We start from the raw sequence: 26,678 nt of genomic DNA, 5'->3' as shown, positions 1-26,678 counted from the left end.
CTAGTAGCCTATATGTAGTTGTGCTCTTTTCAAGACCCAGATCTATTTGGATTACGATATTTATTTGAATTTAGTAGTTGACAGCCTGCTATAAAATGAAACCTTAAATTATCTCGATTTTAATTCATAAGCCTCTAAACCAAATTAGCACACACACTCACAAAAAAAACCCTTCAGATTTTACTTTTTAATAAAAACACATTGAAGTTAAGTCAGTAGGTCTTGAATAAGATCCAGTAATCTTGTATTTTTAAAGGAATACACAGATCTGATAGACATGTTGATGAGCTACCATTCTATATCCTAGGGTGGTGGAGAATAATGAAAATAAAGACTAGCCAGGTTTCTTTATTTTGTGGTTGTTTCAGTTGTTACAATGTTTTTCTACCCTGTGTTTTTCCCAGTATTTTTAAGTCTTTTTGATTTCTGATATTTAGTAAAGAAGGATTCTAAAACAATAGCCTTCTCAAGAAAATTAATGAAAACTTATAAAATCATATTATTTCTACTAGGATAATTGTAACCTGTCTGCCTTCCTTCAGTTTTGTGAATGAACCTATGTAAAAAGCATATAAAGAACAGCAGTCTATTATTGTGTGATTATCTCTGGCCTAAGATTCCTGGCTGACTAGCTAGCTGCATGTCACATCACTTTTGGACCATAGTGACTTCACTGTGAAACTGTCGTATAGATCTTCATGTTCCATACACTCTTACTCAGATAGTGATTAAGAATGATAGGGGGATATCACTGATGTACAGAAAGGACTGTTATCCCTTTAGCACATTTGGTTCAGAACACATCTGCTTTTAGACTATCAATCCGTAGCAGTGGTATGAATATAGATTACCATTTGTATGTTAGTTTTTAACACATTGTGGAATAATTTCAGACTTATGGGAAAGTTGTAACACTAATAACAAAAAAATTCCAGCGTCCTTTTCACCCAGATACCCCAAATGTTATTTTGCCACATTTGCTTTACCATCTTCCCCACCCCTTCTCTTTCCTTCTCCCCTCACAACCAGTATTTTTTCCTGATACTTTTGAAAGGAAGTTGCAGACATAATGCCCCTTAGTCATAAATACATCAGTGTATGTTTCCTGAAAATGAAGACATTCTTTTGTATAACCACTGTTTATCAAAGTCAGGAAATTAACGATAATATTATAATACTGTTATTAAATGACCTCAACATTTTTGAAGATTATAGGCCATTTGTTTTGTACAATGTCCCTCAATCCCCAAACAGGTTTCGGATGACATGTTTCCAGTGTTTAGACAATGAAATTTAAAATGCATAATGTGTATATTATAAATTGGGGTTTGAATGCTGCTTAATTTGTATGAAAAAGAAGTTATCCTGTCCTGAGTGTAATTTATTTAATTTTATAAATAAAAATACTAATTAGTCTTCAAGAACTGAAATTTCATGATTTTTTAAAACTCAAGGCAGTTGAACATTATTAGACATTTTAAGTTGTCAGAGTACATCAGGAGTTTGGTGTTAGGAGCTAATAGGATATAATTAAAGAATATCTAGACATGGGAGAAATTTCTGTTGGGTAATGATAGGACGACTTAGAAGGTACCAAATAAAATTGCCATGGTCATTTCCTGGGGTAAGTATGTATTTTGAATTTGGTGTTGAAAATCTTTAGTGCCTTAAGGGTAAAGAGGTAGAATTAGGCCTTAATGTTTGAGGTTCTATAAGCAACAGTACAGAGCTAGTAATGAGTAAGAGGGGGGAAAGTGAACAATTAGGGGACTACTAGGACTACTAGTTAGGGTACTATTAGGAGAAGTAGGTTTGGAATAGTGACACAAAAACTCGGCAGAAGAATTTAGAGAATGTATTCCAGCAGGATTTTAGTGTAAAGTGACACCATCAAAGTGGCTTTTGAGAAAATGTTTAAAAACAGATTACACATTGAGAAAATGTGTAAAAACAGATTACACATAAAAAATGGCGGTGAAAACCATTAAGAAATAATGAAATCCTACCATTCGCAATGACATGGATGGACCTAGAAATTACTATGCTGAGTGAAACAAGTCAGAGAAAGATAAATACCATATGATTTCACTTATATGCAGACTCTAAGGAACAAAAAGAACAAACTAATCAAAAGCAGACTCACAAATACAGAGGACAGTCTGGTGATGGCCAGAGCGGGGGGGCAGGGGGGTGGTTGAGAGAAAGGGGTGAAGGATTAAAGAAGTACAAATCACTAGTTGATAGATGATCACTGGAATGGGGCGCGGCACAGGGAATGCAGTCAGCATTAATGTAATGGCTAGGTGGAGAGCCAGAGGAGAGAAAGCAACCAGGGGGATTATTTCATAAACTATATAAATGTCTAACCAATATACTGTATTCTTGAAACTAATCATAAAATATCTTTTAAAAAAAAACATTGCAGTGATAAGCAAAGCACCTGTATCCTATAAAAAGGTTGAAAAATTAGACTCAAATCAGCTAGTGCTCAGTTGTTGTAAATAGTAGAGATACATAAATAAAAAACGGGATTAAAGGGTTAATAGTGAGAAAATCGAGACAATATTGAAACACGGAATTGTTTCACTTTTTAGATATTTCATACATGAGGACTCGGTTATCTAAAACTGGACCGAACATGAGAATTGGATGTTTTAGTGATTTTGGTATATAAAATGGCTTGCTGAATTACACTGAAGGAATGATTATTACAGGACTAGCCCTTAGGCAGTTGCATAAAATATTCACGAGTATTTATTGTATACTTACAGTCAGACATTGTGTTAGGTACAAAGTTTCTACTATGTAGGTGAATGTAATTTTATGTCACTTATATTGGAAAGGGGGCTGAGAATTCAAATAATATGTATGATAAATGGTGGATGATTAGAAATTCAGTGAAGAAAAATTAGGGCAGTGGGGACTGAAAGTAACATAGGAACGTTCTAACCAGTTCACTCTCCAAGATTATAATACTTTTACTGCTCTGAGTCCTTACAAATCTTTTTGGCCTTTAACACTTCTGTATAACTTCGCACTGACAGTGTGTCCTTGACATCATGTATACTGTGGCCTGGCTTGTATATATCGCACTACTCTGTATAGAGATGGTGTACAGTAGCATAAAGATGATAGTGGATTTTGTTTATCTGAACTACTCAATCTTCATTTTGCAATTTTCTATACAATTTCTTTTTTAAAAGGACACTGTCAAGTATTTTAAAATAGTTATTTATAGTGAGAACAATTTCCACTTGTAGTTATTTTTGTTTGGAATGGGATATAAGTTAAAGAGGATTTTTATTAATTTGTCTTAGATGATCAGTATTAAAGCTCTAGGACTAATAAATGCTATTTGTTACTATTTTTTATCTGTAAAATAATAGTATTTTATGGAGAGTATTTTTTAAATAAAACATTTTAAAAGTAGTTTGTATTATCTAATATTGTGGGTTTTTTAACTTCAAAAAATAATCAGTGTGTTAACTAAGAAATGATTCTTTTAAACATAGACATGTATACAACTTAATGAATTTTTTATATATTCCAAAAAAAGTACAGATTTAGCCCCAGTGTTCCATTAACACTGCGAGTAAATATTAGTCAAACTATTTCAGTGGCTTAAAATATGAGTTTGCTAGCTATTTGTAACTTGCTTGTTAATGTAACTGAAAGTTTTGTTGGTGATTTCAGTATTCTGGTATTGATACTACTATGCTTGGCATTAGTTATAATTATGTTGTAAACTAAGCTTCCAACACTAAATACAGGTTTTGTGTATGATATTAGATATTATAATTATGTTGTAAATTAAACTGCTGAGAACAAATACAGGTTTATTTTTCTCATTTTTTTCTAGTCTCTTTTTTCTCCCATATCCTGTAGCCACACACATTAAGTAAATGTGTGAGATTTTTCCCTCCAATTTTAATTTCTTGTCATAACTTATAGGAAGTAATGGGTGAATATTTATTTCTTTGTTGATTGAATTATTAGCTTAAGTAACTTTTATTTTAGCAATGACTTAGTCAAAAATATTTGCTGACCACAACTGCTTTGTTGTAGGAGGACTGACAAATGGTAGTGGTCGATATATCTCTGCAGCACCTGGAGCAGAAGCAAAATATCGAAGTGCTTCAAGCACTTCCAGTCTATTTAGCTCCAGCAGCCAGCTCTTTCCTCCTTCTCGGCTTCGGTATAATAGGTCTGATATTATGCCTTCTGGCCGAAGTAGATTATTGGAAGATTTCAGAAACAACCGCTTTCCAAACCTGCAACTTAGAGACTTGATTGGACACATAGTTGAGTTCTCTCAAGACCAGCATGGTTCTAGGTAAGTGATTATGATTTTTGATACTTTCTGCTGCCTTTTTGTTTTGAAAATTGCTGCCTTGTAAGACCCTAAATTTTTTTTTTAATCATTTGATCTGCATAAAAGTTGGAAGTTAAAAAATAAACACCCAATCCGGCTTATGTTTTTTTTCTTTCATATTAGGATAAATTATTAAAATACAGATTTAAATTTAAGATTTTCTAGTTTTCTGTGATGAGAATTTTTATAATGAAAATATAGCAGTGCTTTTTTATTGGATTATGTTTTTTACACTGGCTCAGAATACATTTAACTTTAATTTTTCCTTTGAAAATACTCCAAATTACATTTGTGGACTTTAAGCATCCCTACTTGTCTTTTTTTAAAAAAAAAAAAAAAAAGTTTAAATGCTTTTGTGTTGCTTTATAGATTTATATTCAATATAACTTAGCTTAAATTAAAACATTCACTTTTGTTGTAGAAAATTTTGATGCCTCTGTACATTTAATACTGAACATGTACTGTAATGCTTGAGGCACGTTAATTCGTATTCTCAAGATACAGCACAGAAAGGAAAGTAGTAGTAAAATTCTTACACATTTATCAAATTTGAGATGTTTCTTCTTTTTATAGTTTAACGGTAAACCTGAAATTTTAAAAAATAGTTTTCGATTAGATAGTTGCATACAAATTTTATCTCCTAGCAAATGAACCTCGCATCACAGGGGCTAGCTTATTAGGTATTCAGTTGTACTTGATGAATTTTATTTATTAATATTTCTTTTATTATGTTGTAAGAAGATTTAGTAATATTGTATGTATATTATGAAAGATACATGAATAATCAGTAAACTGTTTTTAATTTTTTTCATTGATGATAATTCAACCAGAACTGATTTAAGAGGATTAAACATCTTTTTGTTCAAGATTTTTTTCTTAGTCTAACTAGGAGTTATTTTAAGTTAAGATGTTAAAAAAAAGAAATGCTTCATGCCTTTTGTTCTTTTTGTTTTACGTTGGCTGTCCATAGTATAAAATGTGTTAGTACTGTTTCTGGAAATAGTTTTATTCATGTGCGTATATATGGAATTGGAGGTGTGCAGGACTCAAATCAGATACAGATTTTGCAGGAGCTGCTTTCCAATGTACTGTTTGTGGCATTTAAACATTTTTCCACGTAGATTCATACAACAAAAGCTAGAGAGAGCTACTCCAGCTGAGCGACAGATGGTATTTAATGAAATTCTACAAGCAGCATATCAATTAATGACAGATGTTTTTGGCAACTATGTTATACAGAAGTTTTTTGAGGTAAGCACCCATACATGTTTGTTTATCCAACCACGTGAAAATATGAGCTTGAGAGAAAATATTTGCAAATCATTTATCTGATAAAGATTTCATACCCACAATATTTAAAGATCAATTAAAACTCGACAGAAGACAACAAAAGTAGACAAAGGGCTTGAATAGACATTTTTCCATAGAAGACATACGAATGGCCAATAAGCACATGAAAAGAAGCTCAACATCCTTAGTTTTTAGGGAAACGCAAATCAAAACCACAGTGAGGTTCCACTTTACATCTACTAGGATGACTTTAATCAAAAATGGAAAATTACAAATGTTGGTAGAGATGTGAAGAAATTGGAACACTCATACATTGTTGGTGGGAGTATAAAATGGTGCAGCCACTGTGGAGAATAGTTTAGCAGTTTCTCAAAAAACTAAATGTAAAATTGCCATATAATCCAGTAATTCCGCTCCTAGGTATATACCCAAAAGAATTGAAAACAAGGACTCAAACAACAAGAGTTTATTTCAGCCTTATGCAGAATAGCCAGAAGGAAACAACCTAGATGTCCAGTAGATGAATGAATAAACAAAATGTGGTCTGTACATTCAGTAGAATATTATTCAGCCACAAAAAAGAAAGAAGTTCTCATACATGCTGCAACATGCATGAAGCTTAAGTGAAGTAAGCCTGATAGAAAAGGACAAATATCAGTCTCCACTTACACGAAATACCAGAATAGGCAAATTCATGGAGACAAAGTAGGTTAGGGTTTACCAGGGACTGAGGAGTTACTGCTTAATGGTCCTTTAGGGCAATGGAAAAGATTCAGAAGCAGATTTTGTTTGATGGTTGCACAATAATGTGAATATAATTAATGCCACTGAGTTTTATACATTTAGAAATGGTTGAAATGACATATTTTATGGCATATTATCACAAAATGTTTTTAAAATGTAGTTGACGTACAATGTTAGTTTCAGACATACAGCAGTGATTTGATGTTTATATAGCTTATGAGTCACAAATATTTTTAAAATATGTGGACCTACTTTAAATAGGAAGCTTAATATTAACCATGATTAATGTCTGAAAATATAAAGCATTGAGTTAAGTTTTAGGTGAAGCAATGAATAATATTATAGTCTCTATTTAGATTAGTTAGGTGTCATTAATTTTATAATTTACCTGATTTTTAGTTTGTAATTAAACATCTGTATTGTACCTTGTTATGTCAAAATATAGTTGAGAATTATCTAGTCTGAAGGTATGGCTAAGAAGTTTATTATATTAAAGATGAGAGGGTTTTTTTGCTTCTTTGAATTGAAGAGTAAGGATGTTTCTGTTAAAAGAATAATAGTTAATATGTTAGTCACAACGAAATTTTTGGTAGTATGACTTAATTCCCAATAAAGTAATAACAGTTAACATTTTAAGCATCTCCGGCTTTATCTTAATTAGCTTTTACCTAAATGCCTTCTCCCTGCATAAATACCTAATGTGATATTTTAAAAATGTATTCAATAGGCTGCAAACAGTGGGTTATTCAATTTAGCAAAATAACATTATGGTCGCTTTTATTAATATTATTTTTCTTCTCTGTCAGTTCGGGAGTTTGGATCAAAAATTAGCCCTGGCTACCCGTATTCGTGGTCATGTTCTACCATTAGCCTTGCAGATGTATGGCTGCCGTGTTATTCAGAAAGCATTAGAGTCTATTTCATCTGACCAGCAGGTAATTGTAAGTTAAGACAAAATTTTTGTATTTTATTTAATTTTTAAATTACTTTATTCTTATATCTTATAATAAGCTTGAAGTAAATATTAAATGTTTCCACAGTTAGATTTTTAAAAAATCTAAAAGATTTTTTTTAAATCAGTCTCAAAAGGTAAATTATTAATTAAAAGTTATGCAACAGATCTTCATCCTCTGTTCATTCTCTGTAACATCTTTTCATCTCTGAATGAAGATATTTGAGTACTGACTATGTGGCAAGCAGAGTGTTAGACGATGTTTTTGCTCTTGCTTATTTCATTTTCTATCGTATCAGGAATACATTTTACTATTAGCAGTGTTTATTTGGATTATACTTATACTTTTATTATAAGAATGAAATTTTAAAGATCAGTTACATTTCTGTATGCCAGTTAAAAATTTTATATATATATAAAGTTTTTAAAAATCTCACTCAACAGGAAAAGTAACCTAAGAATCCTCTTAATGAGATTTACAGTTTGAGAGAGAGAAAAGTCTAAATATTTTAAGTTAAAACAGAATTAATGCAATTCAAATCACATACTAATGGGAATTTTTCCTGTAATTGGTCAAAATAATTTTAAAAATTATTTGAGGTAGACAAGAATATTAAGGCGAGTAGTCCTGGGATGAGGATAAATGCTTATCTGAATTTTTTAAATAAATTGAAGTAGCACTCATGTGAAATTAAACTCTTAAAAAGAAATTTATAACCCAAGATACATTTTTCTATATAATTGGTTTAAGTATTATAATGAAAATAATAAGTAAGGAAGTAATTACTTCTTAAAAGGTAGTCTTAATAAGTTTGGAAAGCAATGAGCTTTGACTCCAAACCACATACATACAATAAAGTAAATTGCAGAGTTAAAAACAATAATATATAGATGGATGGATGTGTGCATGTATGCATTAATCAAAGCATTGAGAATCTGAGAAAATAGCATTTCTATAGAGGAAATCCTGAGTTTTAGAGTAATTGAAAATATATTACAATCGAGAAATAACAAAATAGATAATGTAGAATCTTAGAACTTCTCTGCTGTAAGCCTCAAATTTACATAGATACACTAAAGATATTTTTAATGTCTTTAATTGAAAATATAAAGCACTGGGAGTGAGACTTAGATGAACCAGTTAATGAATAATGATATTATATTCTTTGTATGGATTCTTGAGTACATTTTTATTTTCTAATTTAGTTGATAATTATAAACATCTATTATATCTTGACTTAACAGGATTTCTCCACAATTATGTCAGAATATAGTTGAGAGTTCTTTGGGTAGAGATTTTAAATGTGAATACCTTTACAGCATTGTATACTCCTTTCTTCATAATACTATTTCCTGTCGCACTGATAAGGCAAGGCACACAGATTATTGTGTGACGACCTATATTTATCCCAAAGGATTAAGGCTTTAACAAATTCTTAGAAATTTGTGAGAAAAAAATATTAAGAGCATTAGTAAAAAAAATTAATTTGTAAATAAACTTTAAATAGGTTTAGCCTTATTAGTAATCAAAGAAATATAAATGGAGAGGGGTCGTTTTTGCCTATTAAATAAACAAATCTAAAATCTCCTGAAAATCTGTTTCTGAAAGGTATCAGATGATAAATAAAAGCTATATCAAAACCAATTATTTATTATAAGATCATTTAAAAAGAAGAAAAATGTTCAATAATTTCTTCCTATAATTGAGAAAATATGTGAAAATATCATATCCTGTAATTGCACAACTCCTTACCCTTTTTCATGCACTTGATAGACTCATCAGTCATTAAAAATAATTATTTGAGGGGAGTGGGTGCTAAGTAGAGAAAAAGTTCTGAATGAGTTATATTAGTTGTCAGCTGAGAAAGATGAGCAGAAGATATACACAGTGAAAATAGTAGTTTAAATATGGCAAATTTATCACTAGATTATATTCCAGCAAATATAATTTATATTATATTGCAAAATGTTCTAGTAATTCTCATCTTCAGTGGCTTCTTAGTTAATTGTACTTTGGGGGCAGATTTGAAACTGATATATAAAAAATTGCGAAAAAAATTTTGATTATACTTTTGTTCCTAGCTCAGTATTTTTAATCATGTTACATTAATGAGACAATTATTTAAATGTCATCTTCTCTTGCAGAGTGAAATGGTAAAGGAGCTGGATGGTCATGTACTCAAATGTGTCAAAGATCAGAATGGGAACCATGTTGTACAAAAGTGTATTGAATGTGTTCAACCACAGTCTCTACAGTTCATCATTGATGCTTTCAAAGCACAAGTAAGATTGTTTTTTGACTTCTAATCAGTTAGCAGAGCATTTTATTAGAATTTGATTGTTAATACATTTTTTAATGTCCCAAAATAATACCCAGTATATTCATACAAAAATAGGCAAAATAGCGAATGTGCATTAATTTCTGCCTTTTTATAGAGTGAATCAATAGATAGCTTCATTTTTTTTCAACCTGAAAATTGTAGAAATATGAGTTTAATTATGTTACTTTAAGAAGTAAAGATAACTTCTATTAGAATTGTAAATTCTGGGGGAGGGAGGAAATAGATGGGGTAAAAGGGGTCAAATATGTGGTGACGAAGAAATTTAACTATGGGTGGTGAGCAGACAATGCAATATATATATTCATGCCTGACTGCTGAATTGTACACCTGAAACTTACTGGATTTCGTTAACCAATGTCACCATAATAAAAAATAAATAAATAAAAGTAATAAAGTTATTTAAAAAAATAAGAAGAATTGTGAACCTAACATTTTCCAAATTTCCAGGGAGAGTAGGGAGGAAGACTTAAGACTATAATAAATTAAACAGTAATTATTAACTAATACATAGTAATTAATAGTTCTTAATGACAGTAAGTACAAATACCACCCCACACACAGTCCATTTCTTCTCATTATTGCATGCCCTCCATCTTCTCATAGATTCCTTTTAATCAAATATCTGTTGGCTCCTAAATTGAGCACCCCCACTTCTTAGTCTTTGCTAACGTGGTGATCATAAATGTGAATCTCTACTCCTTCTGTTTGAAATTAGTGTAGCATGTCATCAGAAATCTGTCTGCCCCATAGAACTTTCCAGAAATGTCAGAGAACAGAAATTTAATTTTTCCCATTGTTTTAAGGTGTTTGTGCTCTCAACTCATCCTTACGGCTGCAGAGTAATCCAGCGCATCCTAGAGCATTGCACTGCAGAGCAGACGTTACCTATCTTAGAAGAACTTCACCAACATACAGAGCAGTTGGTACAGGTATAAACTCCCTAATAATTTGAAATGTTTATATATTTTTAAATGGTTCTGGGGGGGAGTTGTTCCATTTTTTAGAAAATAATTTTTTTTCTGAAATTAACACATTGCGGAGACACACAGTAAAACAAAAGACTAACGTATTCTCCTGAGTATACTTCAGGATTTTTAAAAAAAAGATTAACATCTTTTTAAAGAAAAATCATTATTCTTAAGGAGTGACTTAAGGAAAGTAATTTTTAAATATCTGTACTTAGGACCAGTATGGCAATTACGTTATTCAACATGTACTGGAACACGGTCGACCTGAAGACAAGAGCAAAATTGTTTCCGAAATCAGAGGAAAGGTCTTAGCCCTGAGTCAGCACAAATTTGCCAGGTATTGCAATATTTTCTAATTCAAGGACAATTTTTTCACTCTTATTAGTAAAATACATATAGAATATAACATTGGAATATAATGTTTTCTTTGGTAGAGTTCAAAAAACACATACAGAACGTTGCTTTTATTCTTAAAGAATCTGCATTGCAAACTGATTTGCCCATATATTATTTTTGAAATCTGTATTTAGAAAATTATTTGTCCCCAAGACCTGTAAGTAAATGCAAATTTAACTTATTTAGTGCATGTTTGTGAAAGTCTCAGGCCTTATTAATGACCTTATTTCCCCTTTTTGAAATTATCATTTTAACTATAATTTTAAAAGGTTTGTAATTAAACTTATAAAATGTCCAATATGGATTCTCCTATAATACTAATTTCTCCTAAAAGTAATTGTAAGAGAATTACAAGAGAATCCCATCTTGATTCTTTGTGTTCCAGTGTGTTGAGTAAGTTCTTTCAAAAGCCAAGGAAATTTGCTATAAAGAAAAAAATATATAACAGTGTTTTTTGCATATGTACTTTAATTTTTAGCAATGTAGTAGAAAAGTGTGTTACTCATGCATCCCGTGCTGAGAGAGCTTTACTGATTGATGAAGTTTGCTGCCAGAATGATGGTCCTCACAGTGCCTTATACACCATGATGAAGGACCAGTATGCCAATTATGTGGTTCAGAAGATGATCGATATGGCCGAACCTGCTCAGAGAAAGATAATCATGCACAAGGTAATAATACATTTTGTAGCACTTAAATAGGTGATTCAAATTGTGTGACTTTAGGCTACACATTTAAATTCCCTAGGCTTTAATTTCCTTGTATATGTTATAACGTGGCAGCGGGGAATCTAAAATCAGTGAAAATCAGTGAATAACCTTTGGCAGATGTAGGTATAGTGTACCCTATTATTAAACTCTTAAGGGTAATCTGCTCAATAAAGTCACATTCATTTCTCATTTATCTTCAGCATGCTCTTCCCATCCCTATTTTAGTTAGATGCACTTGGTTTGATATATTACATAGATTGAACACTGATTTTAAAATCTAATTAGATTTTCTCACTAACCTAATACATTTTCCAAAGAGAGAATTTATGTCGATTTGATTGGCTTTTTTTAAATCCGTTAAGCTGTTTTTCTCTCTCCTCCTCTTCATAGAATCTAATGATTCTTTAAGAAATATTAGTTTCCAGTGGAAAACTTACTGTTAAAAAGAACACTGGAAGAAATATATTTAAATACTCAGTCTTTTTCTAAATTTATTAAGAAACAGGACAAAGTACATTTGGATTGCCTTTTTGGACCTCTCTTTAGATAGAGAGAAAGTGATCTAAGATCATTAAAGTATTTTTGGCCTTCTGATTTTTTAAATTCTTCAACTCGATTTCTTTTCTGCCTTTTTCCTTTTTCAGAATTTAATATTTCTGCTTAAAAATATATACTTATAAAGAATTTTCAGTCTTTAACAACTACATTATTTATTTCAGCCAGTGTCACATTTATGATATTGGGGTTATTTCTAATTTTTTAGCTCTTACCAACAGTGCTTTATATGAATGTCTCTACATAATTATTTTTGTAGATTAAGAATTTAATGTGGAATTGCTGGAGCAAAATGTATAAATATTGTACATTTTAATAGATACTGCCAAATTCCTATAAAACCTTGGTACAAGTTCGTACATCTCTTTAGTATATGAAAATTGCCTGTTTTACCATTATCTCATGACTAGCAGTTATTATTTATAAAATCTTTGCCAGCCTGGATGGGAAGGTAATGGTGTGATTCTTTTCATTTATATTTTTAAAGTTATTGAGGAGATATTGAACATAAATGTAATTCACCATCACACATCTGATTGGTTGTTCATGTTTTTTGCTTCATTTTTTATTGAATTTTTGTCCAGCTGTCTCAAGTCATAAAATTTTGCCTTCATAAACTTTACAGGAATTTAATAGCTCACTATTCTTCTAAATCACTCCGATTCGGGGGTGCTTTTTAAAGAAATCAGAAACTTAAAGTAACAGGATTTTCTAAGCAGATTGTTTGTTTTTCAGATTCGACCTCACATTACTACTTTGCGCAAATACACATACGGGAAGCATATACTGGCCAAGTTGGAAAAATACTATTTGAAAAATAGCCCAGATCTAGGGCCTATTGGAGGACCACCAAATGGAATGCTGTAAAGGAAAAAGAGAAAGATGATGTGACCATGTGAAAAGAATGTTTCTTTTGTGAATTATCAAAACACAACTCAACTATGAATCTTCAAAATTTTTTTTAAAGCAAAACTATTTATTGACTTTATTCATCCATTTGTAAATTTTTTAAGGTTCTTGTGTATATTTGGGGGGTGGGGGTGGTGAATTATAAATTATATTCCACCCTGAGTGGAGACCTATCAGATTGGATTGCTGGCAAAGCACAGAATGCCTGTATATGATGTAACTGTATCAAAAAAATACTGTCACATATTTTGTAAATTTTTACCTGTAAAGTCACAAAAATAGTTTTTAAAGGAAAAAGTACAGTATTCTTTTAATAAACTGGCTTGCAGTCTGGTAGGTCTACGGACCCCATAGCACAACAGGTTTATAGAGATGTATATAGAAATATAGTCATTTTTCTTTGTCCTTTGTGTGAAGCCTTTTATAACAGATTAACAATCAACTACATAAATATTATTAATATTTTAAAAAGAAAGTTAAGTTGTATTTTGGTAATTCACAAACTATCATGCAAATAAAACTTCGCAAGTAAGACAAGAATTAAATGATTTGAGATGTAAAGAACCTACATTATTTACGATGGCTGTGGTTTTAATGACAAATACTGCCCTAAAACATCTCTGGCAATGTACAGAAGTATTGTATATACTTACATATATAATTGTTATAAGAAGTAGAAAAAAACAATCATGGTGACACTTCCATCCCGTTAAGTGCACTGAACGGAAAGTTAAGTCCCACTTTAACTTTTCAGTTTGGTTTGCAATGAGAAAGTGGAAATTTGTATATTGTTTTGCTTATAGAATTACAAGGACATGTTGAGGAAGTGTTGAGCTTTATTTTGCTTTTTCATAGTAGATTCAGAAAGTAGGAACCAGATAGAGGTGAAAAAGGGGCCACTGAAAAGTGAATTTGATAGCTCAACATTTAAGCATGATTACATATTCAGATAGCTTTTTTTGCTTCCTATAAATATATGCATTGTGTGTGTAGTTATAGATGTAAGTTTACACTTTGAAAGCAAATCTTGTTTCAATGTTTATTATAAAAGCCTTGCTAACTTAGTGATGCTTTCCTTGGTTGTACAGGTGTACATTTGTAAACCTTCATGCTGTAAATGGAATTTGTTTTATCTCTTTGAGAAACATTTGCATTTTAGTGTACATTTATGTCCCTGCCCTCTTTGACCTGGCATATAGTGTTGTATAATGTAAATTTATTTCTCCAAATCGAGAGTGATTTTTTAAAAATTTTTTATCTTTATATGGTTTCAGAAGTATGAACCAGCTTTCTTTTTATTGTGAGAAACATTTTGTTTTATAACATAGTAGACTCTGTCAATATGGACATGCTAGGATTTCGATCACTTTCAAGAAGTCAGGGTATTGTGCATAATAAGAAAGTATTGGACTGAGATATTTGGTTACCATGGAGGCCAATGCTTTTTCCATCTTATTAAATGTGATGTGACTTTTTTCTTTGTACAGAAGAGTACTGTATTTTTGGATAGCCTACTCCCAAGTAAGAGCAAATCTGTATGATAACATTTTTTTCCTCTGGACATAAGACATAACAGTGACATGATGTACATTTACAAGCGGCCTTATGTACATTTCCCAACGATCTTTTTAAGGCAAAATTGTGACCATATGTGTATAATTAAAATCGTTTTTAATCCTTTGCCTATGAAAATATTTTGGAAAAAAACTTGCTTTGTATATTCAGTTTCTGAAAGATAAAGAAAGTGCTTTGTATTTTGTTGAAGTCAGTATTTTGTATAAAACATTTATGTTGACCCACTTATGTTTAGTGCTGAAAACTAACGAACCATGCTATCTTTAGATTGAACATGGAAGGGATTTTTTATTAGAAGTCCGCAGAAGAAAAGCGATCTTCTGAGCACAATATTGAATATAAAGGCTTTATCACTTAGCCGTTCATATCATGAACCTAAAAATAATGGCATAAAGTTTGGGGTGCCAGGCATACGTTTTCATATTTGACATTGAGTTATTCTAGTTTTCTAACCCAACATTCCATGTTGAGGCCATTAAATCCAACCACTTGTCACTGTCCCTTCTCATGGTCACACTGGTTCATCAGCATGTCCCAGTCACAGTTGGCAGTGCTTTTCCCCCATGCAGTGCTCTCTCCGACCCGTCCCTACCTTATTTTGCCAGCCTCAGTGTGTCTTGGCCCCGTGTGGAAATTTTTTTCCTATTACCAGCTCATGGTTTTAGGATCAAAGTTGTCCTCGTTGGAGATTGGTAGTGACTCTCCTGGGTTTGCACAATTGCATTCCTGATCTTCCTTTGTCCTTACCTCTGTTGGCATAGGCAATTATCTGCAGATGTAGGAAGTCCTAGAGAATAGCACATTGGGAAACAATCTTCTTGGGTCCTGAAGGTCCCGTGTGTCCTAATGTTGACAACCCAATCTTCCCAGTACTTTAGGACCTGTTCTCAAAAAAGATGATGATGTAGAAATTTTATGGCCTACCATTTTTGGTGCCCACCTCTGAATCCACCATTTAATAAGTTGGCATGGAGTTTTGATAAAATCAGAAAACTGTTTCAGAATAAAAATTGGGCAGAACCACTTAGGCTTTACTCTTGAGTGTCTCCTTTTGACATGGATTGTTTCTGGACCAGTTTGTCTAAGTCCTGGCTCTTATTGGTTCATAAGAAATAATGTTATCTTCACTTTGTATATTATGTATAAATTAGAAAATGAAAAATGTGTGAATAACATTGTATGAAATAAACCTGGTCTTGTGTTTTTCTCTAGATAAATACCCCTTTGCACCTCAGGTTGCCCATTCAAGTTTACTCTGACTTAAAGAAAACAAAAATTTTTTTTATCACATGGACACTAGTCTGGGGCCACTGATCACTGATGGTATTAATCCTGTCTTTTAACTTCTGGATCTCTGTCTGATTACATAGAGTGACTTCATAGAATGAAACTTAGCCTGTTATCGATAAAGTGATTTCTTCAAGGTGGTTTTGAGGATTAAATTAAAGCATTTATCTTTACCCATAGGTGTTTGTTTCCTTTCCACATGCACTAAGGAGACAGTGTTGGCTAAAGGAAAGTACAGATTGAGTTCAGGCATGGATTTCAAGTTTACCTCCTTGTATTTACAGACCTTGTGAACTTCGGTGTGTTAATTCATCTAAGTTCATCCACGGCAAAGCTGAAGGCACCGACTTCAGCTTTACCATAGGATAGTACTGTTTTAAAAATCCTTACTGGTTTTAAGAATTGGGAATATGTTAAAAGACGCTTGGAACCTAATTCACAACCATTGTTAATACTGTTTACATCTTCCTGTCCCTTTTATAGCTATTTAAAATAAAAGCCATGTGATTTGATAGAATCCAAAATGGAAATTACATAAAACTAAATGGAGAAAGGAATTTTCATCATATATGTTGTTTATGCTCAGTTATAGTTTTGTCTTGATTTGGTTCTGAGTTGGAAGGAGCCCTTGTGGAATTGTTGACCTACGCTACTTGGTCATGATGACATTAAAAGGTCCTCCAAAGGAAATAATTCATTCCTCCACTCGCTTACCAGCCTAAGGACAGCTTCCTAAAGTCACCTGGAGAGTGCTTGTTTTGTTTGCCCTCAATATAGTGATGTCCTCAGAAACCCCTGAGGAGCAATATTCACTGTCTACCTTACCTAACTTAATGGGACTGGACTTGACATTTTTGAGAGGGGTTGAATGCCCCAGACTTCGAGTAAATTCATCCATGAACACAGGCAAGAGTGCATGGAGTGCTGTGGCCTGGGTGCTCACTTGTAGGAGGTCTGAGGCCTCGGTGTGCCTTGCAGCAGCAGGTGGAGGGAGGTAGTGGGGCCTACATTGGGCCCTGGGGAAGTGGGCTGTGTGATCTTGGGCAAACCTTCTAGGCCTCCAAGTTATCTGTCTGTAGGGTAGGAGTAATACCCTGCCTGCCCACTTAACATCAGATCTGAGGAGTAGATGCTTGGTGTTAAGAACCTAACTACAGGCTCGCGAGGAAGCTTAAAATTACATAAAATTTTTATTGAGCTTAATTACCTCCAAATTCTGTAGACAATTTCTTTCATGTTCCAGTAAAAAAAAAAAAACTTTTTTTTTTCTAAGTATTTGCCAGGAACTTAAGCCAAATGAAATTGCCCTGTATTCTGTCTGGTAGTTTAAAAAAGAAATTGGCCAAATTAACATTAACTCAGGTTTTCTTGGGCATCGGAGTATAATGGATCGCTTGGACTCGAATTAGACCGCCCAGGTTCCAAACCCTTTCATTTTACATTGTTAGGCAAACGATTTTATTCTTTAAGCCTTAGTTTCCTCATAGTGTAGGTGAAGGAAATGACACCCACCTCCTAAAATTATAAGAATGAGTATATGTGACATGCAGGGGCAGTGAATAGTCAGTGATTTCTGCCATAGTTGACAAAAAAATTCTTTGCCTACATAAAGAATAGCCTCAGAACATGTGGAGCTCATTTATGTTTCCATAAATGAGCTCTTAAGTTGCAGATAAATCACTAAATCAGTAAAACTATTGACATAATTAACTTTACAGCATTTTACTTTTTTTTTCTTGCTACTAATAACAATACCTTTGCCTTGAGATGTATGGCTGCCAGAATGGAGACAGGGCAAGGAAACCGAGGACCATGTGGTTGGAGACACACACACACCACTAGAAAAGCATATGAGAGGCTGCTGAAGCTTTGTGAAAGTCAGACTCTGGTTCAGGACCATAAGGTGATGTCTGCCACTCCTCACACCCAGCGCTTTTATCGTTTCCACTGAGCAGTTTGAGAGCCTTTTTTTCTGTAAAAGCTCTGAGAGGTCGACCAACGGATCAATTGCTGAGTGCTTGATTAAAGGCTGGGAACTGCCAGCAGGCCTTTCACACTGCATATTACCTTTTCACTCTACATAAGCTTCCCCTTCCTCACTGTGTCCATATCAAAGGAAATGAGTAAACAAAGTCTTTAAACTATAACTCACAGGAACTAAAGAATGGTATATTAACTGAATTCCCCAAACAGTTGGGGTCCTTCAGTGTCTACTCTGTCTCTCAACTGTCCTAGTCTCTTGTCTCTGTCCCTCTGAGTCTCTCAGGCTCTCTCGCTCTCTGAGAGGAGACCATGCTGTCGATGGAGTGTTACCCCTTCTTCAACAAACTTTTCCTTTGACTCTACCCTCTCTGCCAAGAACCCTCTTCTCTCTGGAGGGCTTGGTGTCCACCCCCACTCGGGGAAGTTTGCTTTGTCCCTCAGACCTGGTTAGAGGAATTCCTTTTCAGCTTCACCAACACTCCGTGCCACCATTCCAAAAGGAGAATGAGAAATAACCAGGCGTGACGGTGCCCATGAGAGCTCGTGGGGGTTCTGGGTCAACAGTAAGTGTGTTTCCTGATTAGACCTAAAAAGTATGTACACCAAGAGATTGGTCATGACATACACACGCGGAAACGTCAGGTCCAGGCATTTTCAGCTGGCAGGGGTGAGACCTGAGGGGAGAAAACTCCAAATTAAGGACAGTTCTTTCCAGTCTCCTAGAGGTCGGCTTTGATCCCGAAGTCATGGGCTGGTACCAGAAGCAATAAACCAATAGCTGGAAAGTACAAAATGCCTACTAGGTGCCAGGCGCTAAGTGCTTTACTTACGTATCTCATTTCACCCCCCTAACAACTGTATGAGGAAGGTACTGTTCTTATGCCCACTTTACAGATGAAGAAACAGGCTTAGGACGTATGACTTATCCAGGAAGGCGAGACCAGAATTTAAATCCAGTCTGATGTCAGAGTCAACACACTTAATGGCTAGACAGGGGCTTAGGAACTCAGACTCCCCCACCCCCCCACTCCCCGCCACAACACACACACACAGCCAGGAGGTGGTGGATGAGCTAGAAATGCACGTACTTCATTACTTGTGGCTTCAGCCGGTCCTTGCCATGAAGGGATGTGGGTCCAGCATTCCTAGTTCTTCTGATTCTGCTAGAAAATCAGAAATCTGGGTTTCTCTGATCAATTCCCTTCTGGAAATCTTTTTTAAGCACCATGATGGCAAATTTTCCCTGACCGAATGCAGCCCTGGAGACTATCAATTTGCCACGTCTTCCTAATAGTTTCTGTAATGGAATGCAGGGTCACCTTCTAGCTGTGGAGTAAATTTGCATGTGTACCCTGGGGCTGGAGGTGAAGAATACGTGTGCACGCTAGGGCACCGCACTGTCACACCTTCAGGATCGCTAGCGTGCAGGTCGCATTTACCTGTGTGCCAGGCACAGTGTTAGCCCTTCACAGTGCTTATCTCACATGATCCTCACGACAGCTCTCTGAGGGAAGTTCCAGTATTCCCCAAATTCAAAGAGGAACAAATTAAAGCACAGAGAGGTTAAGTTACTTGCTTGAGGTCACGGTAGCTAGGAATTTGCAGGAGGAAATTGCATACAATTGCTAGCTGAGAGGGTGGCATGGGTGAGAGACCTGGCCGTAGCTCCCCTTAGTCCTATCAGCACCCCTTCCCAGCAGGCGGCTGAGTCAGAGCGCCTGGGGCTTCTCAGACTCCAGGTCTTTGGCCTCCGCAGTGTGGGGATCCGCTAGTGTGGGCCTGGCGCTAGCTGCCCCACCCTAGGAAGTAGCTCAGGATGAATCAACCCGATTACACGTGGTAGGGTGTGGCTGGCATTGTCACACCTGCCTGCGGGGGAGCGTCCTGTCCAAGCCTCAAACAAAGGCTGCTCCAGAGGTGGCCCAGAATTGAGTCAGGAACCACAGGGGGAATCATCGCATGACTTCAGCGCCCAGCGCTGCCCGCAGCCACTCCACCGTGGATTTGGCCCCGGCTGATGCTAGCTATTAACGTAAACCAGATGGAAAGATATGACCACTGATTTTCAGAATCGCACCCTTCCTCTCCCTCAAGCCTTTTTGCATTCTACCTCCTCCGTATTTTTCAGTCTTGCTCCTCGCCCCCATTTTGACTGCTAACCCTGGTCCTCTCTCCCTGCTGGCTTTCCCTATGTCCCCCACCTGCAATCTCCCTCCCCAAGGGGACAGAGGATATTTCTAACAAAAAAAAAAAACAACGGATTGTGTCCCTCCTCTGCTCTGAAAGGCCAGTGGCTCCTTTTGCGTGGGCTTGCTTGTCAGTGGCACAAAACCACACAGGCTGTCTCCATGAGTCCCAGCTCTCGCCAGAGGTCCTGTGCTCTGGCCCATCCAGGCCATTGCAGACTCTTTCCAGTTTCTCAACTTTCTGAAGCTCTTTCTTTGCTTCCCTGCCTGTTCTTTGCTGGGTTCCCCACCTGGAAAGGCCTCTCTATCTGCCTTTGGTTGGCTGAAGAATGGTCCCCAAAACAGCCAAGCCCACACCCCTGTAACTTGTGAATGTTACCATCCCTGGAGAGGGATGGGCCCATCCAGGCCATTGCAGACTCTTTCCAGTTTCTCAACTTTCTGAAGCTCTTTCTTTGCTTCCCTGCCTGTTCTTTGCTGGGTTCCCCACCTGGAAAGGCCTCTCTATCTGCCTTTGGTTGGCTGAAGAATGGTCCCCAAAACAGCCAAGCCCACACCCCTGTAACTTGTGAATGTTACCATCCCTGGAGAAAAATATCGAGGGATAGGGGGCTTTGCAGATTTGCAGGTGTGATTCAGTTAAGCATTTTATTTTATTCTATTGTATTTTATTGTATTTTTGCCATTTCAAATGAGTTTGGTTTAATTCCAGGCGGTACAGAGTTCGGGATAGAATGAAGACTAAAGAACACACTTTGGCAGGATTCTGAGTTGGGTTTTCTCTGACCTTACCGCTAAGGTTGAAATGGCTGAGTAAGAAAAGTTAAAGACACGAGCCATTGCACAATTATTATTATTACTATTTTTTACAGAAGTTAATCTTAAATGTACAACAATCTCCAAAATAACACTTAATTCTAGCTATAGGTGGCAACAGATGTTCTGGCAGCCAATCCAGATGTTAAAACAGGAATGGGATGAAGTATCACTATTGCCCCAGGCACAAGGACACTGCTCACTTCTTGCCAGATTTCTTAATCCCATTTGTGGCGGGGGGCCCTTCCCCATGGCCTTCGCTTTTAACTCCTCGAGTTTCTTCTGCTCCTCTTTTTGTCTCTGTTTGAACGCTGCATTTCTTCCATCTCCATGGTCTGCTTCTTGAACTGTTTCGGGGGCTTCTTCTTGCCACCTTCGTGGCCAGACATGGCTCTTGCCACCCCTTCCCCAGGTCCCACCACTGGAAGCCCAGTCGAGCATTTTTAGATGGAGAGATTATCCTGAATTATCCAGGTGGGCCCCCAATGCTCCAGTTATACTACGTATCTTTCTAAGAGGGAGGCAGAGGGGGATTTTATTACACGGAAGAAAAGGTGACAGGTGACGTGAAGATGGAGCAGAGATTTGAAGATGCTGGCTCTGAAGATTGGTGGGATGTGGCCACAAGCCCAGAAATGCTGGCGGCCACCAGAAGTTGGAAGAGGTAAGGGACAGATTCTTCTTTAAAGCCCCTGGAGGGAGTGTAGCCCTGCTGATACCTTGATTTCTGAAACTGATTCAGGACTAATGACTTCCATAACGGTAAGAATAAATCTGTATTATTTTAAACCACCAAACTTGTAATAATTTGTTACAGCAGCAACAGGAAGGGAAAACACTGCCCAAAGCCTCTTTCTTTATCTAGGGTCAGGTTCGAATGGCTCCCACCCCCATCCCCACCCTTTTTTTTTCACCCTCACCCCCTGCCACCCCAGCTCCTCCCTCATCCTGGAAACCTTTCGAAATCTTTTCTTTGCTTTCCAAATCAATTGTTCCCTCCAGTTGCCGGTAAATTGGCCGATGTGACACACACTTCATTTTATAATGATTATTTATAACTGTCTCTCCCTAAAGAGTGTGACTTCCTCAAAACTTCAAAACTGAGAACCAGCATCCAGCTGGGGCGCTGGTCCCGGAAGATCCTCCCGCAGCTGTCACACTGCTGCATTGCCCAATTCCAGGGGCACTGTTCAGGCTGGGTGCTGCTGGATGTCAATTCTCAGAGCACAGTCCCAAGCGTCGCAGTTGACCTGGAAGGCATGAGAGTGTTGCTTCCTGGAGCTGGGCAACGCTGCAGCTCTGGACACATTTATCAAAGGAATGAACTACAGACCACCCAAAAAAAATAAACGGCATCCTAAGGCAATCAGATGGGGAGTATCAGGTGATAAGCGCAGTCTCCCCAGGGGATCTCTTTGGGTAGGAAAACCCTCTGATTTGGATGTGTAAATTCCAATGATATTTACAAAAACCCATATTTATTCTTTCTCCTCTGCTGACATTCTAGCAAATATTAGAGGCAACTGAGAAGGCATACATGAGAAATGGACAGAGTGCAGGGGTGAGGCAGGGTGTGAGGATGGGAACTGAGAACAGGATGTCAAGGCCAGCACACTTGCAGTACCCCCATCACCTGTGGTTTCAGAGCTACCTGAGCACAAAAGTGAAAACAGGACACACATGAAGTTTTCAACATCTATGAGAAAAAACATATCAGGTGCTTAAAAGAAACGAAAGAACTTCCCACGGCCCTTAGTTCTTCACGTCTCGCAGTGAACACAAGCACAGCCCCGTAGCAGGCCTGGGAGAGGAGCTTCCTACAGAGCCTCGCATGACAGCCATGCTACCTGCACCCCATGAGGGCGGACCCAAAGAGCATGAGAGGAACAGAGGACTTGTATGGGCTTCAGACTCTGAAAACACCTCCTCTCTCAAATAAGATCCTTCTTGTCTGCCTGTACTTCTTTCTGGGACAGAGGTTGTTGGGTGCCTTGAGTCAAATCCAGAATTCAACACACGGTTCAGGACTGGGAAACTGGCCGGGTCACCTCCTACAAGCACTTATTGATGGCATCTTAAGAGACATTCCTCTTTCTCTCTTCCCCAGGCAAAATCATCCTCCAAGAACTCTCTTGGTCATGTAGAAGACCGAATTGATCAGTGTATTGTTAGGATTAGTTTCGCTGGCAAGCGGTAGAAAATCCGGGATGATGGTGTCTGAAGAAAAGAAGTCTATTTCTCCACCATGTACATGTCTGGGTGCGCAGTCCAGGGCCAGCATGGTGCTTCATGGGCCAGGGACCCATGCTCCTTCTAACCTGTTCCTCTGCCAGGCATGGCCTCTGTTCCCAAGTTCATTTCATGGTCCAAAATGGCTGCTCCGGCTGCAGCTATCGTATCTGCATTCCAGCCAGGAGGAAAGAGAGAAAGAGAAGGGCATGCCTCCTCCCTTTGTCACTTTCCTGAAGGTTCATACGCCACTTCTCCTCCTCATGTCCCATTGGCAAAACCCTGAACACGTGGCTACATGTAGCTGTAAGGGATCCTGGAAAAGGTAGTCTATTTTGAGTGGCCATGAGCCCAGCTGAATTTTAGGAATCCTCTTACTGAAAAGGGGGAGGAAAACTGATGTGGGAAGCAACGGGTAGTACCTGTCCAGGCAGTCAGCAACAAAGGTTTCGGCAAAATGCTTCATAATGAGAGGGCCACTCAAAATCAAATGATGATTAAATATCATTTTACCTGCATCAGACTGGCAAAGTATAAAAGTCCAATACATGCCAAGTCACATAGAGGATGTAGAAAAATGGGAACTCTCACAACTGCTGCTTGGAGCGTAAATTGCTGTAAGCCCTTTAGATAGCAATTTGTTTAGAAAAATTGCGTAGAGCTACGCCTAAGAAAGCTGAAGCTAATTGTACCTGTAACCCAGGAGCTAAAGCCACTTCTGGAGAAAATCTCACATGCAGAGAAAGGTTCAAGGATTGACTGTAGCATTGAAAAACTGGAAACCACCAAATGTCCAAGGATTAATAAACTGTGGTATATGCATGCATTGAATTATAATACAGCAATTAATATAAATGATCCAGAGGCACATGTATCAACATGGATAAATCTCAAAACATAAATTGAGAAGATTCAATATATCTGTAATATTTCATTTCCTAAAAAAAAAGATTAAAAAGTAAAGAAAAAAGACATCATGCTAAGTTTTGATAAACTCTGCAGGTGTTCATTATATTATTACTTTTTAGAATTGCAATTGGGTTTTTTTGCATTTTAGGGGGGAAAATATGCATAAAATTTACCATTTTAACCATTTAAGTGTGCAGTTCAGTGGCATTAAGTACATTCACATTGTTGTGCAACCATCACCACCATCCATGTCCAGAACTTTGTTCATCTTTTCAAACTATAATTTCATATCCATTAAATGATATTGCCTCATTTCCACCTCCCCCCACCCCCAGGCACACACCGGCTTCCAGTCCCGGGCAACCACCATTCTATTTTCTGCCTCTATGAGTTAGAGTACTGTATCGATCTCATATAAGTGGAATCATAAAGTATTTGTTCTTTTATGACTGGCTTATTTCACTTAGCGTAACGTCTTTAAGGTTTATCAGTGTTGTAGTGTTCCAACCTTTTTAGGTTTGAATAATATCCCATTGTGTGTATGTACCACATTTGAAATAAGATTGATCTGTCAATGGACACATGGGTTGCTTCCACCTTTTGGCTCTTGTGAATAATACTGCTGTGAACTTGGGTGTACAAATACCTGTTGAATCCCCGCTTTTAATTCTCTTGGGTGTATACACAGGAGCAGAATTGCTAGATCATATGGTAATTCTATTTTTAATTTTTTGAGGAACATTATTCTTTATTACATGTTCGAAATGGTTTACAGTAAAAAGAATTAATTATCTTTTAAAACGTTTCGTGATGGTAAGAAGTTGGATGGAAAAAGGTGTGTTTTGTATCACCTTGAAGTAGAATGTCCTTACATGCATCTGATAGTTGATAAGAAATCAAAATATTTAGCGGACGTGGCATTGGCTCTCTCGCATCCAGGCACCTAGAAGTTTAATCTACAGCTCGTCCTGGTGCTCAAGATCCCCTTGCCAGTGATGGCTTTATGGCTTCATAAAGGCATAGGACCCACTTCGGGCTTGTGAGATGGGAAAAGTGTGTGTGAGTGTGTGTGTGTGTGTGTGTGTGTGTGTGTGTGTGTGTGTGTGTAAGGGGGTCTTCAGATAACTATTTCCTTGCTCCTAAGGAAAACACTGGGAGAAGGAGGCCTTGTTTCTGGAATGGCTGTGGTAGCTGTGATGGCTGGGAAACAATGCCACCATCTTGCCACCATTCCAAAGATGGAGCCACACAAGGGATGGCAGAGCTGGAGAGTGGGCGGGGCTTCAGTTCCAGAGTTGTGGAGGTTTTGGTTGTACAGTGGGTAATGCAGGTACAGGTATCTGCAATAATTGTCCTATTAGTCAAGCTTTTTGAAGTGAAATTATCAGTCGAGGTTGAAAGTGTCCTCATCAATTCAGAAAATAACTTCCAATTTAAAAAATTAAAATTATAAACACCTAAGAATACAGAGGTAAACTTCCCTAGATCTTTTTTTATTACATACATATAGAGTCTATGTACATTACACACAGTTTTAAGAAAAATTTAGCCATACTATATATAGATCAGTCTTTAACTTGCTCTTTTTTTTTTAAACCTAAAAATAGGTTTTGAAATCCTTTCATGTTAGGACTTAACCACCCACTTTATTTTAAAAAGTGTTTTACAGTATTCCACAGTATGGGAAAACTCACATTTATTTCACCTTTCCTTTCTTGATGATCATTTAAACATGCCTCTTTGGACACACGTGAAAATACTTCTGAAGAGTACATTCACGGAAGCAGAATTTCTGAGTTAAAGGATAAGAGCATTTTAAGTTTTGATAGATGTCGACTTGCCCAGAGAATGCCTGTAGAGTTTAGGTGCCTAAAGCATCAAAGGGGCAACCTCTGCCCAAGGCCCCCTCTCACACAGCTGCTGGCCCCTTCCTACCTGCTCTCCGCCAGGTCCCGCCCCAGTGGCAATGGTGTGTGTGCATTTCTCCCCAAGTGAAGCGCTGTGTGTCCATGGGAAGAATGAGAGAAATGAGGGGAGGAGACGCTGGCCCTGCCTTCCCGGAAGAGGAAGCAACATTCGAGGCAGTTAGTGATTCACCAGGGATAATACTGATAATATTTAATAACCTGCGTTAAGAATACAGAACGCAGGCCCTGCCTGAGTGCCCCAGGTGGGAGGCTAGAGGCCCCCTGCTCAGCCAGACATGAACTTGTTAGATCTACAAGGATCTGGGGGGTGGGGGGCGCGGTGTCCCAAGGAAGGGGCTGATGAATGCAGACGGGGCTGGCCATACTAGTGCATATGGGTTGATGTCACAGTGGCATTCTAAAAGGCCGTAGGGATCTGAGGAGTGGGACCCTGAGGAAGCTTCTAGGAGGAAGAGACTTTCATACAAGAGACTTTCATTACAGCTGGGAAGAGTAGCAAGTAGGCCAGGGGTCACCTGGGTCAACAA

General features: G+C 37.0%; 1 protein-coding gene across 16 annotated transcripts in view; it reads left to right on the top strand.

The window, feature by feature from the left end:
• The window catches only part of PUM2 (pumilio RNA binding family member 2), a 79,022-nt gene extending 62,975 nt beyond the window's left edge, over positions 1 to 16,047 (top strand). For 9 of the 16 annotated variants that reach the window (XM_006910260.3, XM_025045802.1, XM_025045798.1 and 6 more), the window contains 8 exons: positions 4,066 to 4,333; positions 5,494 to 5,623; positions 7,213 to 7,347; positions 9,504 to 9,641; positions 10,504 to 10,629; positions 10,884 to 11,005; positions 11,543 to 11,735; positions 13,065 to 16,047. In XM_006910260.3, coding sequence (XP_006910322.1) covers positions 4,066 to 4,333; positions 5,494 to 5,623; positions 7,213 to 7,347; positions 9,504 to 9,641; positions 10,504 to 10,629; positions 10,884 to 11,005; positions 11,543 to 11,735; positions 13,065 to 13,196 — 1,244 coding nt within the window. In that variant the 3' untranslated portion in view covers positions 13,197 to 16,047. The remainder of the gene's footprint in view (positions 1 to 4,065; positions 4,334 to 5,493; positions 5,624 to 7,212; positions 7,348 to 9,503; positions 9,642 to 10,503; positions 10,630 to 10,883; positions 11,006 to 11,542; positions 11,736 to 13,064) is intronic. The other 7 variants (XM_025045803.1, XM_025045800.1, XM_006910263.3 and 4 more) reach the window with 1 other exon arrangement.
• Positions 16,048 to 26,678: the final 10,631 nt, after the last annotated feature.

This window comes from Pteropus alecto, unplaced genomic scaffold, assembly GCF_000325575.1.
Source record: "Pteropus alecto unplaced genomic scaffold, ASM32557v1 scaffold61, whole genome shotgun sequence".
Taxonomy (NCBI): Eukaryota; Metazoa; Chordata; class Mammalia; order Chiroptera; family Pteropodidae; genus Pteropus; species Pteropus alecto.
Note: the sequence above shows the minus strand (reverse complement) of the source record. Positions and strands in the feature narration are given on the sequence as shown.